Genomic DNA, 26,275 nt, shown 5'->3' on the forward strand with positions numbered 1-26,275 from the left:
TGGTCGGAGGACGCTTACCGCCGCCCCTCATTTACCGGCAAATTAGCTGGTGATTGACATAAAATCGTGTCCATCGCGTTGATTGTATGCCTTAAGTACCTTAAACTTAAGGCATACAATCAATGAGACGGGCACCGTGCTAGGAAACAAGTACCATATTTGTTACCAAATTAACCTTTCAAATTTACCAGAACAGTGACAATTTTCAGTCCCTGTCCTCACGTGTGGTGACTTTTGTACGGGGACTCCAGTGGGTCCTCATCGCTCTGCCGTGTCAAAAAGAGGGGTCCTGAACTGGAGTGATAGCGAGGTGCCCGGTCAAATGAAGACACAGAAGTCTGCTGGACAATCAGGTAGATTAATCCTAATCAACACCCCACCACTAGATACATATGACCTATGTGGGGGCCTGCCTGGAGTACACAGACTCTCCCTAGCTTAACCCGTTGAGTGCCAAGTAAATTTGACAAAATAGCCAAAATAAAATAAAACATTTTTATTGATCATAATGACCTGTAATTTTTACCTTTTATAGGAAGTATAATCTTTTTTTACACAACATTTTTTGTTTGAATTTATATAACAAATGTGAGCGACGCCGGCATTTTTAGCAGGTATTTTGGACATCTCTCACAGAGATATTGGCACTCATAGCGTTAATGTGCACTTGTTATACAGGCAATGGCGCCACAGTGTGTGGATGTTAAGGGAAATGTGCTGGCCTTTGTGGGGGCGCAGAAATCCACATTGCCTTATTGGAGTAGTGGGGTAGATAGAGAGGGGGTCTCCAGTAAGCACACAAAGGACTGGCTAATGTAAAACAAACCATTTTATTGTACAAACTATTTTAATACTGTATGTCAAATAATGAAACCTTGCACAATAATTAATATTTGAAAAGCATTTCAGAGTCTTATCAAGAGACCAGTAGGAGACAGAACAAGCTTTTTTATTACCATTTCAAATCGTACAAATGATAGATTTTGAGAATTTGTTACTTTTTCAGAGCTTTGATGATCACCAGCACATATGTATACACCAGCTCCCAGGCTCCTGCATTACATACACCTACTGACTAGCCCCATTTCAATGAACACACCTCTGCCAAACAATCATGGTCAGTGGCGACTCCTGAGGATGGGCTGCCGCACAATTCAAAATTCAAATAGGGGAGCCGCACCAGCTGTAAGTCAGTGAACTGGTGGCAGTTGGTGTGGCTCATCTATTTGAATTTTGGTCTGTGCTGCAGCCCATCCTCTAGAGCCGCCTCTGATCATGGTCCATTTGTTTAGGTCAACAAGTCTGAAAGCATGTTCTAGCTGCGAGGTATAGCACAGATTTCATGAGGTTTGGGGGCATTAGTAGTCCCTACTATCGGGGTGAGGTCCAGTGTAGCTCCGGGAGGGGCCTGGAAGGTGAAGTTCTGCAGCAGCGATGTGAAGAACACAAACAGCTCAGTTTTTGCCATGTTTTCCCCAGCGCAGCTTCTCTTACCTGGGACAAACAAAAAAAAGTAGCGGTAGCTAAATTTTACTTTTTTTTCATGAAATTGGACAGCAATTATATTTTAGTCCTAGTACCCTAAAGTGCAAGTGGCTCTTGTAATCTTTTCAGATGTGTGTGATGCTTTCTTTGGGGTCAATCTAATTATGTGTGAGTTGCGAGCTTGTTTCATGAAACTTGCAGACCACACAAATGTGCGAACTCGAGGCTCCTTGATAGAATGTGACGGCAGATAAGAACCACGTGGCCCATCTAGTCTGCCCCTTTTTTAAACATGTTACCTCAAACCATATTCAATCCTTATTTCTTTGTAAGGATATCAATATGCCTATCCCAAGCATGTTTACATTGTACTACTGTATTTGACTCTACCACCTCTGATGGGAGGCTATTCCCCTTATCTACTACTCTTTCTGTGAAGTAATTCAACCTCAAATTTCTCCTGAATCTTCCTCCCTCTAGTTTCAGTGCATTCTTCAAGCCAATTAAAAGTCACGATTTGCAGTACTCGCAGCGGGAGGTGCAAATTTTCGATTATATACAATGTGGAAGAAGTGCATAAAAACGTGGGAGACCTTCCTGGACCCCAGATAGGTGACAAATTCCTTAATAGAATCATATAGAAGGCTGTTAGGGGACATACTGAATGATTTTATAATGGCTGATTTGGGCATTTAAATTTTTTTTTTAAAAGAATTCTAAAAAACAAAAATCAAAATGAATTTGATTTAATTGCAAAGGAATTCAACAAAAAATGCAACAAAAGTAAAAAACTGCTTTGGCGGTAAATTGTGGCCATTTAAAAAGTGGAAAAATGTATAGAATAAAATAAATAAATGTTTTCTTTAAATTTGGGGTGCATCATCTAATCAAAAAATTATTTGGGAGAAATTTAAGGCCATTTATTTTTGTAACCCCCAAAACTACATAGACAGCAATGTAGACAGCAATTATTGGCCCAATTAAGTTGATAAAAAAACTCTAAATGCTTACTTAGTTACTGGGGGGCTGGGGTGTTGTATGTGGAGTGAGAGTCCAAGGGGTACTGTAACAAGTCCCAAAATAATTTTCTTAAGACCTTTTCAGACCATCAGGTGGTAGCGAATAATAAAAAAAAATTTTCCTGTGACAATGTGAATTTGTCATTGGATTACAAAATTAATTTGCATGGAGAATTTTACGTAAAAAAATGGAAGCTCGCAACTAGCCAAAGGCAACTTGCACCAAAATGATTTCACCTGTGCGTAACTAATGTACAAAATGTTTGCAGTGCAAATATCTTTTCATACATTGTTATACAGTGTTATTAAAATAATACTTTTGAATCAAAAATTCTGCAAACAGTTTAATTCATTGATTTAAAATCTACTCAGATGTTTCGGTCTTTCCTTTCTCTATAGGATTTATCTGAATAATGAGAAAGCAACATATTGCATTTGGTCAGTAGGTAAAGAAAAGTGAAGCAATGTTGGAAATATACAAAGTTTGAATAATAATATTATTAATAATAATAATAATAGTGATAATAAGGTACTTGTTTCCTAGCATGGCACCAGTCGGGTCCCATCGCATACCATAACTTAACCCCTTCCTGACAGAGCCAGTTTTTGCGTTCCTGACAGAGCCCTTTTTTTCAAATCTGACATGTATCACTTAAGTGGGGATAACTTTTTTTTGCTTTTACTTATCCCAGTGATTTTGAGATTGTTTTTTCGTGACACATTGTACTTCAAATTAGTGGTAAATTTGGGTCGATACAGTCTGTGTTTTTTTGTGAAAAATACCAAAATGTCGTGAAAAAATGGAAAATTTTGCAATTTGCAAAATGTTAAATTTTCTGCTTGTGAGACAAATAATCATACCACTCAAAATAGTTAATAACTAACATAGACCATATGTCTACTTTATGTTTCCATCATTATTTCAACTTCCTTTTAATTTTTTTGGACACTAGGAGGCTTACAATATGAATAGCAAATTCTCAAATTTTCAAGAAAATTTCAAACACTGATTTTTTTAGGGACCAGTTCAGTTCTGATGTGACTTTGAGGGACTTGTATGTGAGACACCCCCATAAATGATACCATTTCAAAAACTGCACCCCTCACAGTATTCAAAACAGCATTTTGGAAGTTTGTTAAACCTTTAGGTGTTTCACAGGAATTAAAACAAAGTGTAGGTGAAATTTCAAAATTTCATTTTTTTTGCAGATTTGCAATTTTAATACATTTTTCTAAGGAACACAGTACATTTTACTAGAGAAATGTGACTAAAAATTGATTCCCCCAATTCTTTTGTTTTCATAAATATCCTATATGTGGCCCTAGTGTGCACGTTGACCAAACCACAGGCTTCATAATAGAAGGAGCACCTACTTGATTTTGGAGCCTCCTTTTTATGAGATTATTTTTTAGGCACCATGTAGGTTTCTAGGCACCATAAGATGCTAAAATTTAGGAACCCCCCCACAAGTGACCCCATTTTGCAAACTACACCCCTCAGGGAATTCATCTAGGGGTATAGTGTACATTTCAAACCCCCAGGGGTTTCACCAATTGTGGTACAACTGGGCAGTGAAAATGAAAAATTAAATTTTTTACACAAAAATGCAGTTCTGGCTCAAAATTTTTCATTTTCAGAAGGTATGAAGGAGAAAAAGCACCCCAAAATCTGTGCCCCAATTTCTCCCGAGTACGGCAATGCCTCACATGTGACCAAAAAATACCATTTGGGTGCATGGCAGGACTCAGAAAGGAAGGAGTGATTTTTGGTGGTGGAATGTTGGTGGGTGCTATGTCGCATTAGCAAGACCCCCAAAGCACCAATACAGTGGAACCCCCCCACAAGTGACCCCATTTTGCAAACTACACCCCTCAGGGAATTCATCTAGGGGTATAGTGTACATTTCAAACCCCCAGGGGTTTCACCAATTTTGATACAACTGGGCAGTGAAAATGAAAAATTACATTTTTTTACACAAAAATGCAGTTCTGGCTCAAAATTTTTCATTTTCATAAGGTATGAAGGAGAAAAAGCACCCCAAAATCTGTGCCCCAATTTATCCCGAGTATGGCAATGCCTCATATGTGACCAAAAAATACCATTTGGGTGCATGGCAGGACTCAGAAAGGAAGGAGTGATTTTTGGTGGTGGAATGTTGGTGGGTGCTATGTCGCATTAGCAAGACCTCCAAAGCACCAATACAGTGGAACCCCCCCACAAGTGACCCCATTTTGCAAACTACACCCCTCAGGGAATTCATCTAGGGGTATAGTGTACATTTCAAACCCCCAGGGGTTTCACCAATTTTGATACAACTGGGCAGTGAAAATGAAAAATTAAATTTTTTTACACAAAAATGCAGTTCTGGCTCAAAATTTTTCATTTTCAGAAGGTATGAAGGAGAAAAAGCACCCCAAAATCTGTGCCCCAATTTCTCCCGAGTACGGCAATGCCTCACATGTGACCAAAAAATACCATTTGGGTGCATGGCAGGACTCAGAAGGGAAGGAGTGATTTTTGGATTTTGCAGCTCAGATTCTGGTGGAATTTTGGTGGGTGCTATGTCGCATTAGCAAGACCCCCCAAGCACCAATACAGTGGAACCCCCCCACAAGTGACCCCATTTTGCAAACTACACCCCTCAGGGAATTCATCTAGGGGTATAGTGTACATTTCAAACCCCCAGGGGTTTCACCAATTTTGATACAACTGGGCTGTGCAAATGCAAAATTACATTTTTTACACAAAAATGCAGTTCTGGCTCAAAATTTTTCATTTTCACAAGGAATGAAGGAGACAAAGCACCCCAAAATCTGTGCCCCAATTTCTCCCGAGTATGGCAATGCCTCACATGTGACCAAAAAATACCATTTGGGTGCATGGCAGGACTCAGAAAGGAAGGAGTGATTTTTGGATTTTGCAGCTCAGATTCTGGTGGAATTTTGGTGGGTGCTATGTCGCATTAGCAAGACCCCCCAAGCACCAATACAGTGGAACCCCCCCACAAGTGACCCCATTTTGCAAACTACACCCCTCAGGGAATTCATCTAGGGGTATAGTGTACATTTCAAACCCCCAGGGGTTTCACCAATTTTGATAAAACTGGGCAGTAAAAATGAAAAATTAAATTTTTTTACACAAAAATGCAGTTCTGGCTCAAAATTTTTCATTTTCAGAAGGTATGAAGGAGAAAAAGCACCCCAAAATCTGTGCCCCAATTTCTCCCGAGTACGGCAATGCCTCATATGTGACCAAAAAATACCAGTTGGGTGCATGGCAGGACTCAGAAGGGAAGGAGTGATTTTTGGTGGTGGAATGTTGGTGGGTGCTATGTCGCATTAGCAAGACCCCCAAAGCACCAATACAGTGGAACCCCCCCACAAGTGACCCCATTTTGCAAACTACACCCCTCAGGGAATTCATCTAGGGGTATAGTGTACATTTCAAACCCCCATGGGTTTCACCAATTTTGATACAACTGGGCAGTGAAAATGAAAAATTACATTTTTTTACACAAAAATGCAGTTCTGGCTCAAATTTTTTCATTTTCAGAAGGTATGAAGGAGAAAAAGCACCCCAAAATCTGTGCCCCAATTTCTCCCGAGTACGGCAATGCCTCATGTGTGACCAGAAAGTGGCAGGACTCAGAAGGGAAGGAGTGATATTTGGATTTTGCAGCACAAATTCTGGTGGAATGTTGGTGGGTGCTATGTCGCATTAGCAAGACCCCCAAAGCACCAATACAGTGGAACCCCCCCACAAGTGACCCCATTTTGCAAAATACACCCCTCAGGGAATTAATCTAGGGGTATAGTGTACATTTCAAACCCCCAGGGGTTTCACCAATTTTGATACAACTGGGCAGTGAAAATGAAAAATTACATTTTTTTACACAAAAATGCAGTTCTGGCTCAAAATTTTTCATTTTCAGAAGGTATGAAGGAGAAAAAGCACCCCAAAATCTGTGCCCCAATTTCTCCCGAGTACGGCAATGCCTCACATGTGACCGAAAAATACCAGTTGGGTGCATGGCAGGACTCAGAAGGGAAGGAGTGATTTTTGGATTTTGCGGCTCAGATTCTGGTGGAATGAATGGTGGGTGCTATGTGGCATTAGCAAGACCCCCGAAGCACGGTGAAATTATGAACCTAATAATCCATAGATGTGTGGTATATTTTAAAACACTCCTTTATACATAGGCCGGGTTTGTCGGGGCAAGTGTCACACTGGAAAATAGTTTGCTTTCTTATTCCCTTTTTATAGCAAACTTTGCACCTTTTTTGTGTCCTGCCCTTTTTTCCAGTGGAGGGGATTTCATCAGGAAAATGCTGCCCTGGTACAATACGGGGGCCAGTACTAGAAGTACTGGGGCCCTCTGCCTGCTGGTTCCCAAATATTAGGCCCTTTATGACTTCCTCTTGAAAGTGCATAAATGTCCCCCTCTGGCCGGTAGAACGGAATAGCACGTAAGCGTTATACAGTGCCATCTGGATGATATACACGGCCAGCTTCTTGTACCAGATTTTTGTTTTCCGCAGGGCACTGTACGGCTTCAGTACCTGATCTGAAAGATCCACTCCGCCCATGTACTTATTGTAATCCAGGATACAATTAGGTTTGGAGGTGTGGGTACTGGTACCTCGTACAGGGACGGAGGTGGTACTGTCTCCGTGAATTGTTGTCAGTATAAGGACATCCCTCTTGTCCTTATATTTGACCAACAACATATTTTCGGTGCATATTCCCCTGCTTTCACCCCTTCTCATTACTTGGGCAATGTGCGTTTTTGGGAGGCCTCTTTGGTTCTTGCGCACAGTACCGCAAGCTGCTGTACCTCTTGAACCAAGGGCCTTAAACAGGGGGATGCTAGTGTAAAAGTTATCCACATAGAGGTGATAACCTTTATCCAGGAAGGGGTGCACTAAATCCCAGACAATTTTTCCACTAACACCTACGAGGGAGGGGGGGCATTCTGGCGGTTCAATTCTTGAATCCTTCCCTTCATATACCCTAAACCTGTGGGTGTACCCTGAGGTGCTTTCACACAGCTTATACATTTTTATGCCATACCTTGCCCTCTTACTGGGAAGGTACTGGCGGAATTTAACCCTTCCTTTAAAATGTATAAGGGACTCGTCAATACAAATACATTTTTCAGGGATGTACATCTCTGCAAATTTGGCACTGAAATGATCAATGACCGGCCTGACTTTGAATAGCCGGTCAAAGGTGGGATCATCTCTGGGAGGGCACTGTGCATTATCGTTGTAATGCAAAAATTTAAGGATCGTCTCAAATCGAGCCCGGGGCATGGCCATACGGTAAAATGGGGTGCTGTACAGAACATCTGTACTCCAATATTGCCTAATTTCTGGCTTTTTTACTATGCCCATATGAAACACCAGACCCCAAAACGTCATCATCTCTACTGCATCTACAGGGGTCCACCTAGCAAATGATGACGTGGGGTTTTGAGCAATAAACTGCTGGGCATATAAATTAGTTTGGTCCACCATTAAATTTATAAAATCATCAGAGAAAAATAATTTGAAAAAGTAAATTTCTCTGAGACCTGTGGAATCATATTGGATTCCTGGCATGGCCAAAAACTCAGGAACCTGGGGCTCAAAATTGTCTGGTGGTGGGGTCCATACAAGATCAATTATTGGGGGGGTCTCAGCTGCTCTACGGGGGCGTCTTTGAGGGGGTCCCTCATCACCAGAGGAGGAAGAGGAGCTTATGACAAATCCTTCAAATTCCCCGCTTGCATCACTGGCTGTGTCAGAGTCAGAGGCAAGCATGGCATATGCCTCCTCCGCTGAATACATTCTTCTGGATGACTGGGATGACATTTGGGATGACATTTGGGATGCCATTTTTATTTTTGTGTTACTGGTAGTGAAATGTTTCAACACGTGTATAGTGTAGGGGGGGGTACAAACTTTATTTCAACCCGGGGGGTATGTAGTGTGTAGTGTGTATGTAGTGCAGAAAAAAAAAAAATACTTTATACAGGAATTTGATCCCAATAAAAAAAAAAAAAATTGAAGGGGTTAAAAAAAAAAAAAAAAAGGTCCTGCGCCAAAAATTGAGCACAGATGTTGGTCAGTAACGTCCGTCACTGAACAGCGCTCAAAGGCAACAGGAATTTGATCAAAAAAAAAAAAAAATAGATCAACCCTGTGCCGAAAAAGCTGATCAGTGATGTACGTCACTGATCAGCGCACAGTGGCCACAGGACACCCACAAAATCACAGTGTGTGTAAAAAAAAAATTAAAAAAAGACCCCACAGCACTCTCAAAAAAAAAAAAGGTGATCAGTGATGCGACACTGATTACCAGTGAGGGGCAGCAGGTGCACAACCTTTGGTGCAACTGACAGTGCAACTGGCAGCAACTGACAGGTATATATAAAAAAAAAAAACCCTGCGCCCCCAAAAAGTTGCTGATCAGCACAGATATACTGATCAGCACAAAAGGGGGGGTAGCAGACACAAAATATACACTCTCTATCACTCTCTGTCACTATCTCTCTCTATCTCTCACTATCTATCACTATCTATCACTATCTCTCACTATCTATCACTATCTCTCACTATCTATCACTATCTATCACTATCTATCACTATCTATCACTATCTATCACTCTAGGACACTGCAGCAGCAGCACTGACAGTTATATGTATAAAAAAAAACCTGCACCCCCAAAAAGGGGAGGTAGCAGACACAAAATATACACTCTCTATCACTCTCTGTCACTATCTCTCTCTATCTCTCACTATCTATCACTATCTATCACTATCTATCACTCTATGACACTGCAGCAGCAGCACTGACAGTTATATATATAAAAAAAAAACTGCACCCCCAAAAAGGGGGGGTAGCAGACACAAATCTCTCTATCTCTCACTATCTATCACTATCTATCACTATCTATCACTCTATGACACTGCAGCAGCAGCACTGACAGTTATTTATATATAAAAAAAACCTGCACCTCCAAAAAGGGGGGGTAGCAGACACAAAATATAGCTCTCTCTGTCACTATCTCTCTATCTCTCTCTATCTCTCTCTCTATCTCTCTATCTCTCTATCACACTGCAGCAGCAGCAGGAAGTCCCAAGAAGTCAGATCCAGGAAGCGTCCAGCACGCTACAAGCAGTGATCAGGTGATCAGGTAAGGTATTTGCAAGGATCAGGTAAGTATTAGCAAGGATCAGGTCAGTATCACGGCAGATAGGCACGGTGACCGCTCTGCACGCTATTCCAGACCGGAATGGCGTCTGCAGCGCAGTCACCGTTAGTTTAAATGTCGCGCCTTGGCTGTGATTGGTCCGTGGGTCCCACGGACCAATCACAGCCTTGGGGGCAGGTGGGGTGAGGGTGGGGTTAAGGTGTCATCGTCACCGATGACCCCCTCATGCCCCCTGACGCCCGGCGGTGATTGACACCTGTGTTACCGAGCGTCTGATTCGCTGGTAACACAGGAAAACGCTGTGAATGGCTGTTCACACTGAACAGCCAATCACAGCGATCGCCGACGGGGGGGCGGCATCGCAGCCCCCCCTGGGCATGCAGGGACATGTCTGCTGTCAGGGACAGCAGACATCGTCCCTCTGTCACTGCGTCTCTAGACGCAGTGACAGTTTAAAGTGATGACGTACATTTATGCCATGTGTCGGGAAGTACATCCCGGCCATGACGTAAATGTACGTCAAATGTCGGGAAGGGGTTAAGGTATGCGATGGGACCCGATCAAACCCGACCAACCCGATTTTAGGTTGTTAAAGACGTTTCCCGTAGAATTAAAAAATCGGTCGCATCGCATGCCATTATAATGGCATGCGATGCGATGCAACGCGACCGACCCGATTTTAAATTGAGACCCGATTTTACATTGAAACCAATGTTAAATGCCCCCCAGACCCAATTTTTAATTGTATACCCACCCTGATGGTTAATTATGTCAAATGCCCCCCATTGTTAACGCAACGCCACGGTCAACCCGAAGCGTGACGAGTGCAGCGAGCCCGCGAGGGGCGGCGGTGCGTGTACTCTGACCTTTTCATACCCCCACTATCCACGTCGGCTTGGAGTTAATTTTATATAGTGTGGCGAGCGCAGCAAGCCACCGAGCCCGAAGCGTGGCGAGCGCAGCATAATACGTGGCGAGGGGACGCGTAATACATGTGAAGTAATGTGCGGCCCCTCGCGGGGCTCGCTGCACTCACCTCGCTGTGCTCGCCAAACTATATGAAATCAACTCAACGCTGACGTGGATAGTGGGAGTATGAAAAGGTCAGAAGACGCATACCACCACCCCTCACGGGCTCGCTGCGCTCGCCTTGCTTCGGGTTGGCGTTGATCGTGGAGTGGCGTAAACAATGGGGGGGCATTTGACATAGTAATTACCCATCAGGGTGGGTATACAATTAAAAATCGGGTCTGTGGGGGCATTTAACATTGTAATCAGCCATCAGGATGGCTGTACAATTAAAAATCGGGTCAGTTTGGTCGCATCGCATGCAATAGAAATCGTTGGCGCTGTGCTAGGAAACAATTACCAATAATAATTCATATACTGATTCAATTGGAAAGGCACAACATGTGCAGAGAGAGTTAGAGTTGGGCTTTTTATTGTTTCTGTGCAGGGTAAATACTGGCTGCTTTAGTCTTACACTGCAATATAGATTTCAGTTTGAATGTACACCACCCACCCAAATCTAATTCTCTCCGCACATGTTACATCAGCCCCACCGGCAGTGCACATGGGCCCTTATTCTGATCGGTGCGGCCGGATCCGAATATGCGGCCAGGACCGTGCGTGCGAGACCCCGCCTTCCATACGGATCGCCAACTCCGTCCGTACTCGGTAAGAAGCTGGCCGAACGGACCGCACGTGTATTTTTCATGGAATACGCCTCCTCCATCTCAGGGAACCTCCCCCATCATTCGATGGTCGCAGACCATCGAATGCAGGACCGAGTGGTCCACCAGCTCCCGCAACCTCAGACCACACGGACATTTTTCCATGCAAAAGCAGGGATCTGGGCGGGCAGCTGACATCCGGCGATGTCATATGGCCGCCCCCTACACGTGCGTCACGGCCGCATTACCATACGTACGCCCAGCATTTGCATGGGAACGCCCATGAAACGCGGGGCGTATGCATATGGTAATGAGCCCAAATAGCCCTTCACGCCCCTCTCCACCCCCTGTTCGGAGTGTTCACATATCATGCGGGATTTGGCCGTACGCCCCACTCGCACATGCGCAGAGACGCCTCTGCACATGCGCAGACACAAAACATCGGCGGCACGAACGCACGCGGATATTACCGCACCAACCAGAATAAGGGCCATGGTTTTGTCCATTAGAGAGTGATTGTGCCTTTCTGAGTGAATCTGAATAACCCCCAATGTGCTTTAAGAATCTACGGGTATTGGTAGAGACATGAAGAAAGTGTGACAGCGAGTTTGTCGATCCACAAATGATGTTGGGCCAAATTTACCATTCACATTCCTAAACCAGTCCATCTGTACCCCTCTACCAGAAGGAGGCCATGGAACCACTACACCCTGGAGAAAATCTGGTACTGTATGTTCCAAATTGGAGACATTGGGGTGTGCACAAGGGGCCTGATTCTTGTGCATCCCGGCCGGCCGCCCTTCGCTAACACATCCCCTCGCATGTGGCCTCTAGCAGGAGAAATCATTCGATCATTGCTCAGCATTGAATAATTTCTCCTGCCTTCGGAAATAAAAGTCTGTCTGAATTGACTGTTATTACAGCCGCTATCCGCCAAAAAGGGGGTGGGCGCTGATGTCATGTGGTGTCAGCCGCCTGGATGCTCATAAAAAGCTGGGTGTTCCCCTGATGCTGCCGCCTGCTTGCCCCCCTCCGCTACCCATGCGAAGGCCTCAGCGAGTGTGATACTCGCCGATGGCGTTTGCACAGGGGGTCTGTACATGTGCAAATACGCACCTGTGCAGACCCCCCTACCATTGGAACGTGGCCGAATTTTGCCCCTTCTGAGCTAGTCTTAATCAAGTCTGCAAGTCTGTCCGACACCTCAAGAATGGACTGAATTGATGGGATTGTAGAACCTGAGGCTGGTCTGAGTGACTTACTGTAGCTATCCACAAGGGAAGATAGAATTTGGCGGCAGATAAGAACCACTTGGCCCATCTAGTCTGCCTCTTTTTTTTCCTCTTTAGGTATAATGTCAACCATTTTTGAACATTAGTTCTTTGTAAGGGTATTCATATGTTTAAATCGTTCCACTACCTTCGCCTCTACCACCTCTAAGGTTATGGGCCCCGCTAAGGTTATGGGTTCAATTCGCACCATGATCCTAACAGTTGGTATATTATCCCGGTACAGGTACTCCAGTTTCCTGCCACAATCCAAAAATATGCTCAAGACGCTGCCTGGCATTAGACTGCGCATCCCGGGATTTAAATTTCGGCATTTTGGCGGCCAAATCCCAAGATCCTGAGTTTTTATAATCAAGTAGTTTCAAATCACACACAACTTCCGCCTTCATTCTTTTGTATTGATGGTTATATTATGTATTCTGGTTAAAAGAGTTAAAATTTGAAAATGAATACTATGAATAATACAGATGTGTCCTAACTTAACTAATCTATGAATGTGGTACTGCAACTGCCTTCTCTTTGCTGCCCTTGTCTATGAAAGTCTATGGTTAAGGTCAGGTGCCAAATGAGTGCAACTTACTGTACTTTACAATAAAGGTAAAAAGCATAATAATTAATTGGTCTCACATTTAGTCATTTTGATTATGAGGTCACTGTCTAACTGCCATGAGGTCACTGTCTAACTCAGTGATGGCTAAGCTTGACACTCCAACTGTTGTTGAACTACACATCCCAGCATGCCTGTTTTACTATTTGACCATGCTAAAACTGATCCAGAGATAAATGCAAGGGTGATAAAGAGAGATAAACGTCCAGCCAATCTCCTCTTAACTGACTTTTTCAAGCACAGCCTGTAACATAGCAGTTAGAACGTGATTGGCTGGACGTTTATCTCTCTTTATCACCCTTGCATTTATCTCTTGTTAAGGCTTAATAAATCTGCCCCATTATTACCTATTGAAAAAGGTATGAAGGCTTCGTTCTTCTTGAAATGTCCTTTTGAGGTGAGAAAATGTTCTGGGTAAAACTCATCTGGTTTTTCAAAGTAGGCGCCATCGTGCAGTGCTGAGGTCAGAAATGGGATAACGGTGGTCCCCTGTGAAGGAATGATTATAAACTGTTGATTATCTAACATAAATACAGAGTTAAGAAGAGAAAATATCTTTCATATATTTAAGGAGCTTATATCTCAGTAGAACCAATGTTTAATCAGAAGGCTGAACGATGAGGTCTCTTACTAGGGCAAAAATGGACAGCTCACGTGTTGGACCTGACTCTTATACAATCGTGGTTTGCAATGGGGTCAACAAGTGTCTACACTTACATCAACACTATTCTTATGTATATACCTTCTTTAATATTCTATGGGTAGGTGTATCAAGCCTCAAGGAGAGGGAGAAAGTAGAGAAATTGAATAAAGCATCCAGCGTTAACTTATTTTATAGAATGTACTTGATATCTGAAAGCTACAAGCTGACTGGTTGCCATGGGCAACGTCACATTTGTCTATGCAGTTAGAGAAAAGCGAATAACCTTTTACCGATCTTTATTTTATTTTCCTCATGTAGAACCATTATCATTGTCAGTGCAATTTAATGCGTTTGTGTCTCTGTGTGTGCTTGTGCTTGTATGTATGTGTGAATGATTGTTTAATTTTTTTTTTCATTAAAATCTCTGACTTATTGTAAATATCCATTACTGATCCAATCGCTGTACCCAGCTGTGTCCCTATGTAATGCTCCAACACATTGAACTCTCACCTTTGGAATGAGATACCCCTTGAATGTGACATCTTTGGAAGTTGCATGTGGGACATTACCGGGGACTATATCTCCAAACCGCTGGATTTCATGGATGACGGCGTCGGTGTACGGCATTTGCTTCCTGTGCTCCATTTGAGGTTGAGCGGACCCAACGACTCTTTCAATTTCTTTTTGTACTTTTTCTGTTGAGTAGTAGATATTACAAAAAGAGGGGTTTTAGGAAAACGCACTAAGTTATGGGAGAAAACTTTTGAATTATTAATAATTGACTGATCAAATAATTGGGGGTCAGAACTGACTTTTATTATTGAAAAATTGTCTCCTCTTAACATCGGCGTGCACATTCTTGGGATTACCAACTGCACTACTATGTGTCTACTATGTGATGGTCAGTGGTGCACCCCCGAGTTGTATAGAGTTACCATATAACAAAAAAAGAAAAAAGAAACTTGGGTGGGGTGCATGCTAGAACCCCAATATTTTAACCGTATTTATACAAGATTATAATTGGGGTTCTAGCGTGCACCCCACCCGAGTTTCTTTTTTTTTTTTTTTGTTATATGAGAAGTAGATATTACAATTATCATTCTGATTCATTTGTGGCCCATATTTATAGTCTAGAATCAAAACAAAATATTTTTTCTTATAACATCCGTCCAGCCTGCCTGTGTCCCACCTTGAACCAGTGGCGGAACTACCGTGGGTGCAGGGGGTGCAGCTGCTATGGGGCCCGGCGGGTGGGGGGGCCCGGGCCCCATGGACAGCAAGCAAGCACTCCCCTGCACACCGTGACCGCCAATATACAGAGCCGCCATTAAGCAGGCCCCCCCTGGGCTTGCCTGTGCAGTGTGCTGCTCTATGCTGGGCTGGCCGGGGGAGAACTTGAGAAGGCAGGCAGGGGGGAGGACGACGCCGCCGTCGCCGCCGTGCACTTTGACCCGCGAGATGTAGCGTCATCATCCCGCGGGTCTGCTGCTGCTGCTGGCGTCCAGGAGACGTGGTATATTTAAAAGTCACATCTCCCGCTGGACCGCGCTAGCCAATAGACACTCGCGGTCCAGCAGCCACCAGTTGATTGGCTGCTGGACCGCGAGCACCTATTGGCTAGCGCGGTCCAGGGGGAGATGTGACTTAAATAGCAGCACCTGACCGTGCACAGTGGGGAGCTGGGAGCGGGCAGGCCCGGCGATAGCGGGGAGGGGGTTCGCGGAATGCACCGCCGCTGCTGCTGCTGCCATAAGGGTGCGAGGGCTGTGTGCTGTGTCCCTCGTGTGACCTCACTCCCAACCCCAACCGAAATAATGCTCCGAGACAGTACTTGGGATTGAATCATTGGCCACAGTTTATTTAAGCTCCTAATTACATAATGCAGGGTAGGGACAGAGAACGGTGGGCAAGGCAAGCAACCTGTCAATGACCTTCATTGATTTATGACGTGGGGGCGTGCCCCTGCCTACGCTGTAGGCCCTCGGCTACGCCCCCTCCCGTGAGCCAGCCCCCTGCGGATCACCCCCTTCCTGGCGCGCAGCCGGACGGCCTGCCGTCGATAGCTAGAGCCTGGCGTGCGGCCCGACCGAGGGTGAATCTGCGAACCTCAGCTGGCTCCTCCTGTCCCGATGCCTTGCGCACCGCTTCTTCCCGCCCTGCGACATACATCAGACTTTTCAACTGTGACAAAATGCATAATTATTACTCAATACCTCCCTTTAACCCTGATTGCCCAACCGCACTTCACAAACATATTCGTTATTCCAACATTCCCCTTGATCCCCCCAATGCGTTATGTATATACATAGTTTAAAAATTTTATTTTCATCATTCATTTTTTTTTTTTTTTTTTTTTAGATTCATTTTTTATTAATTTTTTTTTTTTTTTTTTTTTTTTTTATACATATTTTTATATATATATATATATATATATATTTTTTTTTTTTTTTTTTTTTTTTTTTAAAACAACGTTACATTCATTTTTTATTCTTTGCAATTTCATGACACACAATCCCGTGCCCCCTAACTACCTCTCACCCCTCGCCTGGCCCCTACTTTCATGCCCCCCTCTTGCAATGCCCGCTTCCTTCAGAGTCCCGGCCCCTACCTGCGCAAAATGGGATGGGTGGGTGGGATCTGCTGCCTGGCTGCGTTTCCTCGTGGAATGCAGCCTCCCCCGCCAGCTCTGCCTTTTAACCCCCTCCCGGCCGGGCTCTCCCCCGCTCCCCCCTGACTGGCTGGCCGTAGTGCCAGGTGTGAAAAGGGGTCAGGCATACTTGCCTGTCCCCCCTAGCTTCCCGCCGTTCGGCCTCGGAACGCCACTGCCCCGCCCCCCTATGCCGCTCCGGGCGCCATCTTGGCTGCCTGCGCTCCCTTAAGGGTGCGAGGGCTGTGTGCTGTGTCCCTCGTGTGACCTCACTCCCAACCCCAACCGAAATAATGCTCCGAGACAGTACTTGGGATTGAATCATTGGCCACAGTTTATTTAAGCTCCTAATTACATAATGCAGGGTAGGGACAGAGAACGGTGGGCAAGGCAAGCAACCTGTCAATGACCTTCATTGATTTATGACGTGGGGGCGTGCCCCTGCCTACGCTGTAGGCCCTCGGCTACGCCCCCTCCCGTGAGCCAGCCCCCTGCGGATCACCCCCTTCCTGGCGCGCAGCCGGACGGCCTGCCGTCGATAGCTAGAGCCTGGCGTGCGGCCCGACCGAGGGTGAATCTGCGAACCTCAGCTGGCTCCTCCTGTCCCGATGCCTTGCGCACCGCTTCTTCCCGCCACTGAGGCCCCTCTACCCGGGGCCGAACACCCCCCACCCTGCACTATGCACTTAGCTCGACCCTCCCCCGCCTCCTGCCGCCCGTTGCTGCACAGCTCTGCACCGACCTCTGACTGGTGCACCCCGTCGCCCGATTGCACCGCTGCATACCGGTCTTACCTGCCGATCCGCTTTCTAGGAATGGCCCTTGACCGTCGACGATAAGCAATCGTCGATGGTTTACGGCCGCCGTCTAATAGTTTTGCCATCGATGGCGGGGAACCAGCTGGTTTCCCGCCTTCGATGTAAAACCCAAAGAAATAGCTCCTTCCTTGTTTTCTGCTTCCAAAGTGCAGGTATATGGAGCATAGCTCCGCCCCTGATGCACCGCCCCCGCCTTTTGACTGGCCCGCTTCATTGAACATGGAAGACCCTCGATATTCCCACCTCGATGGTCCCGTATTGAATGGCTATACACTATCGATGAGTAGTTGCGCTTTCGCAGTCGATGGCAACCATCGACTGCGGAGGCAACGATGGTAATAAAACCTCCCTCCCCCTCCCCGTAGCCCTTTGGCTTCTGTCCTTTGATATGTGGCTAGCCCCGTCCGCATTATTGACGAGGCTCACCGCTATTCTCTTCTTTTGCTGCTACGGGAACCTTCTTCCTGCCGCTACCCCCTTGCCTGGTACACTCCTTGGCTGCATGGTTAGCGCCACATGTGCTACATGCGTGTTTGAATTTGCACTGCACGCGGGTGCAGCGCATATCGTTAAATGCCCAGCATTTCCGATCCTGCTCCTGGCTGCTAGGCCCCGCTGCGCCCACTTCCTGTTGCGCTGCTGCCTTTTCTGCCAACCCTGCTGATTGCGCATTCAGCCACAAGTCAACGTCCCTAAACCCGAAGTCTATGGGCTTTTGGCCCGCCGCCCTTGCCCTGAAATCCTCGTCGTATTTGCGCCATACTGACCCCCCCTGCTCCTTGTAAGCTGTGTAAATAAAATCAGTATATCTTGATAACCCTACACGTGCCCCAGGGTAGGCCTCAGTATAGCATGCAGTGTAAGCGAACATGCCGCTCAGCCAATGCTCAATTGTTTTGTAGCTATCATCCAGCTCCCCCCCTTCCAGCTTGGCCTTCTCTTTATCCTTTAGTCCTTCTTTAGTTAAAGAACATATGTCTATAAATGCCCCTTTCTCTATCTCCTTCCGGGTCACCGGTGGCAGATGTGCCGCTAATGACCCGAATGCATATCCCATGGCGGTGTTGCCCTGCGCAAAGGATGCCACCTTATCCGGCTGTATGCCGCCCAACTGATCCCTGACCGCGTCCGCTCCTGGGATGCTGCCCTTCTTGCTTCTCCATTTAGCTACTGCAGCCCTCCACTGTTCCCTTAAAACTCTGCATGCCTCGTCCTCATCTGATTCCGTGGTGCCCCCCATTAAATTAAGGTCCCCTTGTGACCCGTTCCCACCCCCTCCCGGTGGAACACATGGATTTTGCAACCCCAAACTACTAGCTACACCTACAACATTACCTGTGGCATTGCTAAAGTTCTGAGCCCCTGCCGATGTAATGCATACATTATGTGAAACAACACGGGGTACCCTCAAACCCTCGCCTATAGCATCGCTAACATTCAGGCTATTGCATACATTTGCTGGTGTGCTAAACATGCTATGCTGGGTATCATTAACGACATTTGTCTTACCAATCCTGTGTGGCGTCTGGTCCGTTCTTGCGTCGATACTCGGGAGGTTTCTCTCGTGTCCCCCGTTACCTACGCCGAACAAAGCGCAAGGAGGTGACCGAGTGTGTTCCATCCGCTGGGGCGTGAGTGTTGGAGCCACGCCGACCCTGGCGTTGGCCGTGCTTTGATGTACTTGCTCCCGCTCCCTTCCGCCTGAGTGCCTGTCGTGATACCTTCTTGGCGTGCTGTAAAGGTGATTCTTGCTCCTTTGTGGTGATCTGCGGGGGGATTCCCTGGCCTCTGGCCTAAAGTATCCCCGTGTCGGACTTCTGCTGTAACGACGTAGTGGACTTCTCCGCCTTCTGACGCTCTCCCTTTCCCCGAGCTGGAAATCGCGCTCGGTATGATGGTAAGCTTGCTCCCACCCTTCTGACCGCCGTGTGCAACTGCAACTGCGGCGGCCATGATGCTCGGTGCGGGACCTGGGGTGGCGATGCCTGCTCCCTGGTGGTGAATCAAATGGGGCCTGACGCTGGTATGAGCGGTCCCTTGCCGCCGTGTGCTGGAAAGGCGCCCTGCCGTGATGGGCCGCAGATGCCGTTGCTGTGGTGGGAGGCTGTGACAAAACAGCATACAGCTGCGTCGCTGCCTGTTGTACCCACGCCGCTCGCTCCTCCGATGCCGTGCGGGTGTACTCAGTGCGCTGCGTGAAGGGTGAGTGGGTGCTGACTGGGTGCGTGGAAATGGGTGCATTCTGCTCACCGCTGTCGGACTCTGGCCTGTCCGATTCTGTCGCCGTCGGCCCGTCGTCCTCATTTGCTGCTGCGAATCTTCTCTCTTGCGGCTGCTCTGGGCTGTGTACCTGTAGTGCTGACTTCTCCATAACTTTCTGTGCTGCTGCTGGCTGCTTTGCTGATTTGCGTCCACCAGGGGGAGCCCTCCCCTGCCGTGGGCCTCTGTGCTGCTGCTGCTGCCGACCTGTAGCTGTGTGCTTTCCCTTGTTACTACTGGGCCCCTCCTCCGCTTCCTGTACGAGTCTTCTTGGCTGCTTCCTGGATCTGCACGGTCTGGCTGCAGAGACCTCCATGCTGCCCTGTGACCTCTGGACTCCTGGACCTGCGAGGCTGCTGTGTGTATGATGCCGCTGTCTCCCTTATGCTATGTCAGCAGCTGTGAGGGAGATGGTGGGTGGCCTGCGACTGATCTGCCGCTGGGAGGGTGACCTGTGAATGCTCTGCCCCCCGGCTGATGGATGCTCCGCTCGGTGATAGGCAGGTAGGGTGAAAACGCGCCCTTTGTCCTCTGCGTTTCCTCGTGGAATGCAGCCTCCCCCGCCAGCTCTGCCTTTTAACCCCCTCCCGGCCGGGCTCTCCCCCGCTCCCCCCTGACTGGCTGGCCGTAGTGCCAGGTGTGAAAAGGGGTCAGGCATACTTGCCTGTCCCCCCTAGCTTCCCGCCGTTCGGCCTCGGAACGCCACTGCCCCGCCCCCCTATGCCGCTCCGGGCGCCATCTTGGCTGCCTGCGCTCCCTATAATCTCTGCATTAGTGTGTCCCACCCACCCTGCACTAGTGTGTGTGTCCCACCCACCCTGCACTAGTGTGTGTGTCCCACCCACCCACCCTGCACTAGTGTGTGTGTCCCACCCACCCACCCACCCACCCTGCACTAGTGTGTGTGTGTCCCACCCACCCTGCACTAGTGTGTGTGTCCCACCCACCCACCCTGCACTAGTGTGTGTGTGTGTCCCACCCACCCACCCTGCACTAGTGTGTGTGTGTGTCCCACCCACCCACCCTGCACTAGTGTGTGTGTGTCCCACCCACCCACCCTGCACTAGTGTGTGTGTGTGTCCCACCCACCCACCCTGCACTAGTGTGTGTGTGTGTCCCACCCACCCACCCTGCACTAGTGTGTGTGTGTCCCACCCACCCACCCTGCACTAGTGTGTGTGTGTCCCACCCACCCACCCTGCACTAGTGTGTGTGTGTCCCACCCACCCACCCTGCACTAGTGTGTGTGTCCCACCCACCCACCCTGCACTAGTGTGTGTGTCCCACCCACCCACCCTGCACTAGTGTGTGTGTGTCCCACCCACCCACCCTGCACTAGTGTGTGTGTGTCCCACCCACCCACCCTGCACTAGTGTGTGTGTGTCCCACCCACCCACCCTGCACTAGTGTGTGTGTGTCCCACCCACCCACCCTGCACTAGTGTGTGTGTCCCACCCACCCTGCACTAGTGTGTGTGTCCCACCCACCCTGCACTAGTGTGTGTGTCCCACCCACCCTGCACTAGTGTGTGTGTCCCACCCACCCTGCACTAGTGTGTGTCCCCCACCCACCCACCCTGAACTAGTGTGTGTCCCCCACCCACCCAGCACTAGTGTGTGTCCCCCACCCACCCAGCACTAGTGTGTGTCCCCCACCCACCCAGCACTAGTGTGTGTCCCCCACCCACCCAGCACTAGTGTGTGTCCCCCACCCACCCTGCACTAGTGTGTGTCCCCCACCCACCCTGCACTAGTGTGTGTCCCACCCACCCTGCACTAGTGTGTGTCCCACCCACCCTGCTGTGCACTAGTGTGTGTGTCCCACCCACCCTGCTGTGCACTAGTGTGTGTGTCCCACCCACCCTGCTGTGCACTAGTGTGTGTGTCCCACCCACCCTGCTGTGCACTAGTGTGTCCCACCCACCCTGCTGTGCACTAGTGTGTGTCCCACCCACCCACCCTGCTGTGCACTAGTGTGTGTCCCACCCACCCACCCTGCTGTGCACTAGTGTGTGTGTCCCACCCAGCCACCCTGCACTATCTCACACACCCTGTTCTGCACTATCATTTACTCACACCTTCCCTCCCTGCAAGCACATTTCAGTCCCCCTTGGCAACGCTCAATTTCAGTCCCCCTTGGCAACGCTCAATTTCAGTCCCCCTTGGCAACGATCAATTTCAGTTCCCCTTGGCATTAAGCATGAAGCCCCTGGCATCAAGCATGTAGGTAAGTGGCACTTATGTGTTAAATGTGTAATGGGCATTACGGTTTGTTAAATAGTGTGCAATGGGCATTGCGGTGTGTTAGTATGCGATGGGCATTACGGTGTGTTAGTATGCGACGGGCATTATGGTGTGTTCTATAGTATGCAATTGGCATCATGTGTGGCCTTATGTGTAATTGGCGTTATGGCTGTGGCATTATGTGTAATGGGTATTACAAAGTTCGCTAAAATGTGCAATGGGCATTACGGTGTGTGGTATAATGTTGGGCCATGCCCACTTTTCACGGAGCAGGAGCCTCACCTACTACAAATTGGGGGGGCGCGAAACATGCCCTTGCTCCGGGCGCCGTGGCACCTAGCTACACCACTGGCTGCGCTAGGGAGAGACTCAGGAGGGGGGAGTCAGGGACACTGCCTTTGCCTGCTGCCTGGAGTGGGCCTGTGGACGCACGTGCAAAGGGATCTGGAGTCTAGATCCATCATCCGGAGTGAGGACCCCTAAAAAAACATCATCTAATATATCTGGTGAACTGGGCAATATATTTTATTACTGTATTTTTCTGCATATGTGGGTCGCATAATGTGTAATGGCGGGTCGGGCACTGTGGTGGGTCACATAATGTGTAATGGCCACTGCGTTGTGTTGCGTAATGGGCATTACGGTGTGTTGCATATTGTGTAATGGGCGTTGCAGTGTGTCGCAAAAATGTGTAATGGCCACTGCGTTGTGTTGCGTAATGGGCATTGCGTTGTGTTGTGTAATGGCGGGCACTGAGGTGGGTCGCATAATGTGGGCAGGGGGGGGGCCCCATTATAAATTCTGCTATGGGGCCCACAAAGTTCTAGTTACGCCTCTGCCTTGAACTATCCTTCTACCTTCAGCCAGCACTACTAGTATATACAGTATACAAATGTTTTGGGATAAGTAAAGAGGATCATGTTGGCATGCAGTACAGTAGCTTGGTTATGTCTTTGGGAAAATGGGCCAGCATTAGTTTTCTGGTGATTTCACTGTTCTAGATGCTGCAAGGTAAGTGTAGTCATTGGGTGCAGGGTGGAACCCTCTGGACACAGGTGTCTGTGTGTACTGAACATGCTACACCAGTCATGCAGACGTGTCCTCTAACATTCTTGCTGCAATGTGCCCGTATCACAGCAAGAATGTCTCAGCATAGCAAAGATCTCCAAGGCTCCTGCTATGCCCTTGCAGTGAATGGGAGCTCGCAAGTGCACCATGCCTACCTTCCATTCAATACAATGGGACCCAGTAGCGAGCCCACTACAGCACATCTGTAGATAAACTGCTTAAAGACACCTAATTAAATTGGCTTAGCTTGATGATTTATCTTTCAGCATCATAGCTACACACCAAGTATCACATTTTGCATGCGATGCATCTCTCCGCTCATTGCAAGCATGGCGCAGTTAATTAACGGCCTTTGTGATGAAAGGATCTCCAGGATTATGACCCGCGAGTCCTTCTGCGCATGTGCCGAGTGTAGTACCAGTACCGAGTGCACGGCGCGTGAGCAGGACCCAGAGATGCCTGTTCCGGTGTACAGTCACCACGAACAATTCATCTATTAATTTTGGGCAGCACTGGTCACTTCCTGCTTCAGTCCTGTGTCTGTATCCTGGGCATATAAGACCACCCTTCTCTGATCTCAATGGGTTCAAATCTGGCCGCTGACCACTCCTCTTCCTGTCATCCACTAATTCTAATTGGTTGATTGCAGCTGCTGTTGCCCCTCCTCTCTTACAATTATGGTGTCATTCCCGGTGTCAAGGGTTTGTTGCCCAGGGCCCGCTGACTTTGTTATTAGGGTTAGAGAAGACAGGTCACAGTGAGCAAGGCGAGGAGCTGCCTGCTGCTATACTGTTTGCACTAGCTCCCTAGGAGCACATGCTGACAGATGGGCAGTGACTCATGTGGTGTTCACATGAGGGCATTTTATGTGACACTCCACATTAAAATCAGGTGGTATTGGCATAAGGTCTCTCCCGTGTTCTGCAAGCAGATGAGCCTGGCACAGACTGTACGTCAATGTGTTTACATTTTGTGTATTATGGGCCATCCAATGGCGTCCAGATGACCACATCAGGTGGATTCCTAAGGTTCAAGTCCATGGTGTGGGACCCCCCACCCCCCAGGCCAGCCAAACCAAACCGAGTTCAAAATTACCTTAGCGAGTGCGCAGTGAGACTGATATGCATGCGCAGGTGATAATAGCTCAGCTTAGTAAACATCACCATTACGTACAGTGCAGTGCGCAATAGCGTACATGTTTACACAGGTGGAAAAATCCCAGCAGCCTCGGCAGCTGCACAAGCAGGCAGGAGCAGGTCACATGACTAGTGGCAGTTAGAGAGTACTCTGAGGTACTGTAACTGAAAAGGTTTTTGCTGTGATATGTAGTGCATGCAGGTTATTGTAATTTGTGATAACCATTTTCAAATTTTACGGTTAAGAAAAGATTACTCAGCAGCATAAAATACCAATAAGAAATTTTGGTACTTGTGTAATATCTGGGCGCCCGATGTGATTGTATGCCTTACCTTAGGGCATACAATCAAATGCGATTCGATGCGATTTTCCATAGAATTCAATGTTAACATGGTCCTGTTCATTTCCCCACTATCCAAGTGGGCATAGAGTTGATTTTATATAGCGTGGCGAGCGCAGCGAGCCACCAAGCCCGAAGCACGGCGAGTGCAGCGAGCCCCGCGAGGGGCCGCGGAATACGTTTTAAGTCATCCGCGGCCCCTCGCGGGGCTCGCTGCGCTCGCCACGCTATATAAAATCAGCTCTATGCCCACTTGGATAGTGGGGAAATGAACAGGACCATGTTAACATTGAATTCTATGGAAAATCGCATCGCATTGCATTTCGATGCGATTCGATGCGATTTTCTGACTCGATCTTAAAATCGGGCGCCCAGTTATTACACAAGTACCGAAATTTTGTAATGAATGTCCATGTGAATTGTACAATGATTTGTGTTGTGTTTAGTTGTGTAACATACTTCCATGAAATTTGTTTCCTGGTCAATGGTAAGAAAATAGGTAAAAAATAGAGATTTTAAGAACTTATAATAATTAACGGATCTCAGAATTTGTGCTTCTTTACAAAATGAACTTTTTCTTGAGTGTCACATAAGGTCCAAAGGTTTTTTCATTTACAGTTCATTAAACTTCTCATGTTGTTGTTCCATTCAGTAGTGGTGCTCAAATTCCAAGTAGGACAACGTTAGTTGAGGGGATTGTATACACAGCAATTATCATATCCTTATGATTTAATTTATGGGGTGCATTATTGCTTATAGTATCCTGAATATGACATACTTTGGACTTCTGGGTATTTCATCATGAGCAGGAGCCCCCATCTCAGAGTGGTGGTGGTGGTCTCCATCCCAGCTGCAAATAGATTTCCCACCAGTGCAATCAGGTTGTCATTGTGGTAATACAAGGTGGATTCAGGCTTCCCCTGCATTATATAAATAGGAAATCAATACTAGATAGATAGATAGATAGATAGATAGATAGAGAAGGCCAATCAGTGCTACACCCACATACAGTAGGTGTGATAAACACCTTTCAGCCAGGACAGTAATCCCAACTGCTGGTACTCCGACAGGGGGGCAAGCACATCTAGGGGGAGATTATCTAAACTAAAAATGCGGTAAAACCCCCGTTATCGGGTTTTTACCGCATTATGGGATGCTCTAAGCATCCCCCGCTGTGTTACCCCTGGTGTTACCCTGGCAGGGGGCATCGGCATAAAAATCTGGCAATGTCCCAAAGAAGCCTATAGACTTCTATCACGACCCCCGCCCCGCACCGACCCCCGCCTACCCGCACCGACCCTCCCCTCACCTGTGTCTGGGCAGCACAGAGCTGTGCTGCCCGGACCTGTGACCTACTCCTCCCTGCACTATGATCCTCTTCCGGGTGGAGGAGAGCCCGCCCCCCATGCAGCAGCAGCACAGTGCCGGTTAAGGGAGGGACCCGCTGACTCACCGCAAAGGACAGCTCTTAACGCAAGAGTTGTCCTTTGCCATAATTATCGCATATGTTACAGCATATGCGATAATTATGTATGCGGTAGCCGGTGATAGGCGGCGGTATGGGGGCTCACCACATATTTTATTCTCCCTCCCACAAGGGAGAATAATCCCTGCAAGTCACGATCCCGACTGTCGGGCACTTAACAGTTGGGATTCCGATGTCGGTAAACTGTTGGGAGGTCATCCAACGCCTATACATCTGTCTTACCTATGGCAGTTGCTCCGACAGATGAGGCATTCCCCTGGCGTTCCCGGGGAGTGTAAGGCATATGTTCATCAACAAGATGTAGTTTTTTGCAAATCACCAATGCGCAGTACAGTAATACAGTCCAAGGACTACTTTACCGTTTC

General features: G+C 47.5%; 1 protein-coding gene across 2 annotated transcripts; it reads right to left on the reverse strand.

Moving 5' to 3' along the window:
* Window positions 1-886: 886 nt before the first annotated feature.
* Window positions 887-20,169, reverse strand: LOC146064829 (cytochrome P450 2K1-like). Of its 2 annotated transcripts, none has more exons than XM_083178734.1 (4): window positions 19,628-20,169; window positions 14,423-14,607; window positions 13,617-13,758; window positions 887-1,494 (listed from the first exon to the last, which is right to left on the reverse strand). In XM_083178734.1, the coding sequence occupies exons 1-4, from the start codon at window positions 19,950-19,952 to the stop codon at window positions 1,316-1,318; spliced, it is 831 nt and encodes a 276-aa protein (XP_083034860.1). In that variant the 5' UTR covers window positions 19,953-20,169; the 3' UTR covers window positions 887-1,315. The 2 variants fall into 2 exon arrangements, with proteins under 2 accessions (XP_083034860.1, XP_083034859.1); XM_083178733.1 differs by having other exon boundaries at window positions 18,887-20,169.
* Between the last annotated feature and the right edge of the window lie 6,106 nt (window positions 20,170-26,275).

The sequence above is a fragment of the Crinia signifera genome, chromosome 3 (genome assembly GCF_055691185.1).
Source record: "Crinia signifera chromosome 3, ASM5569118v1, whole genome shotgun sequence".
NCBI classification, from domain to species: domain Eukaryota; kingdom Metazoa; phylum Chordata; class Amphibia; order Anura; family Myobatrachidae; genus Crinia; species Crinia signifera.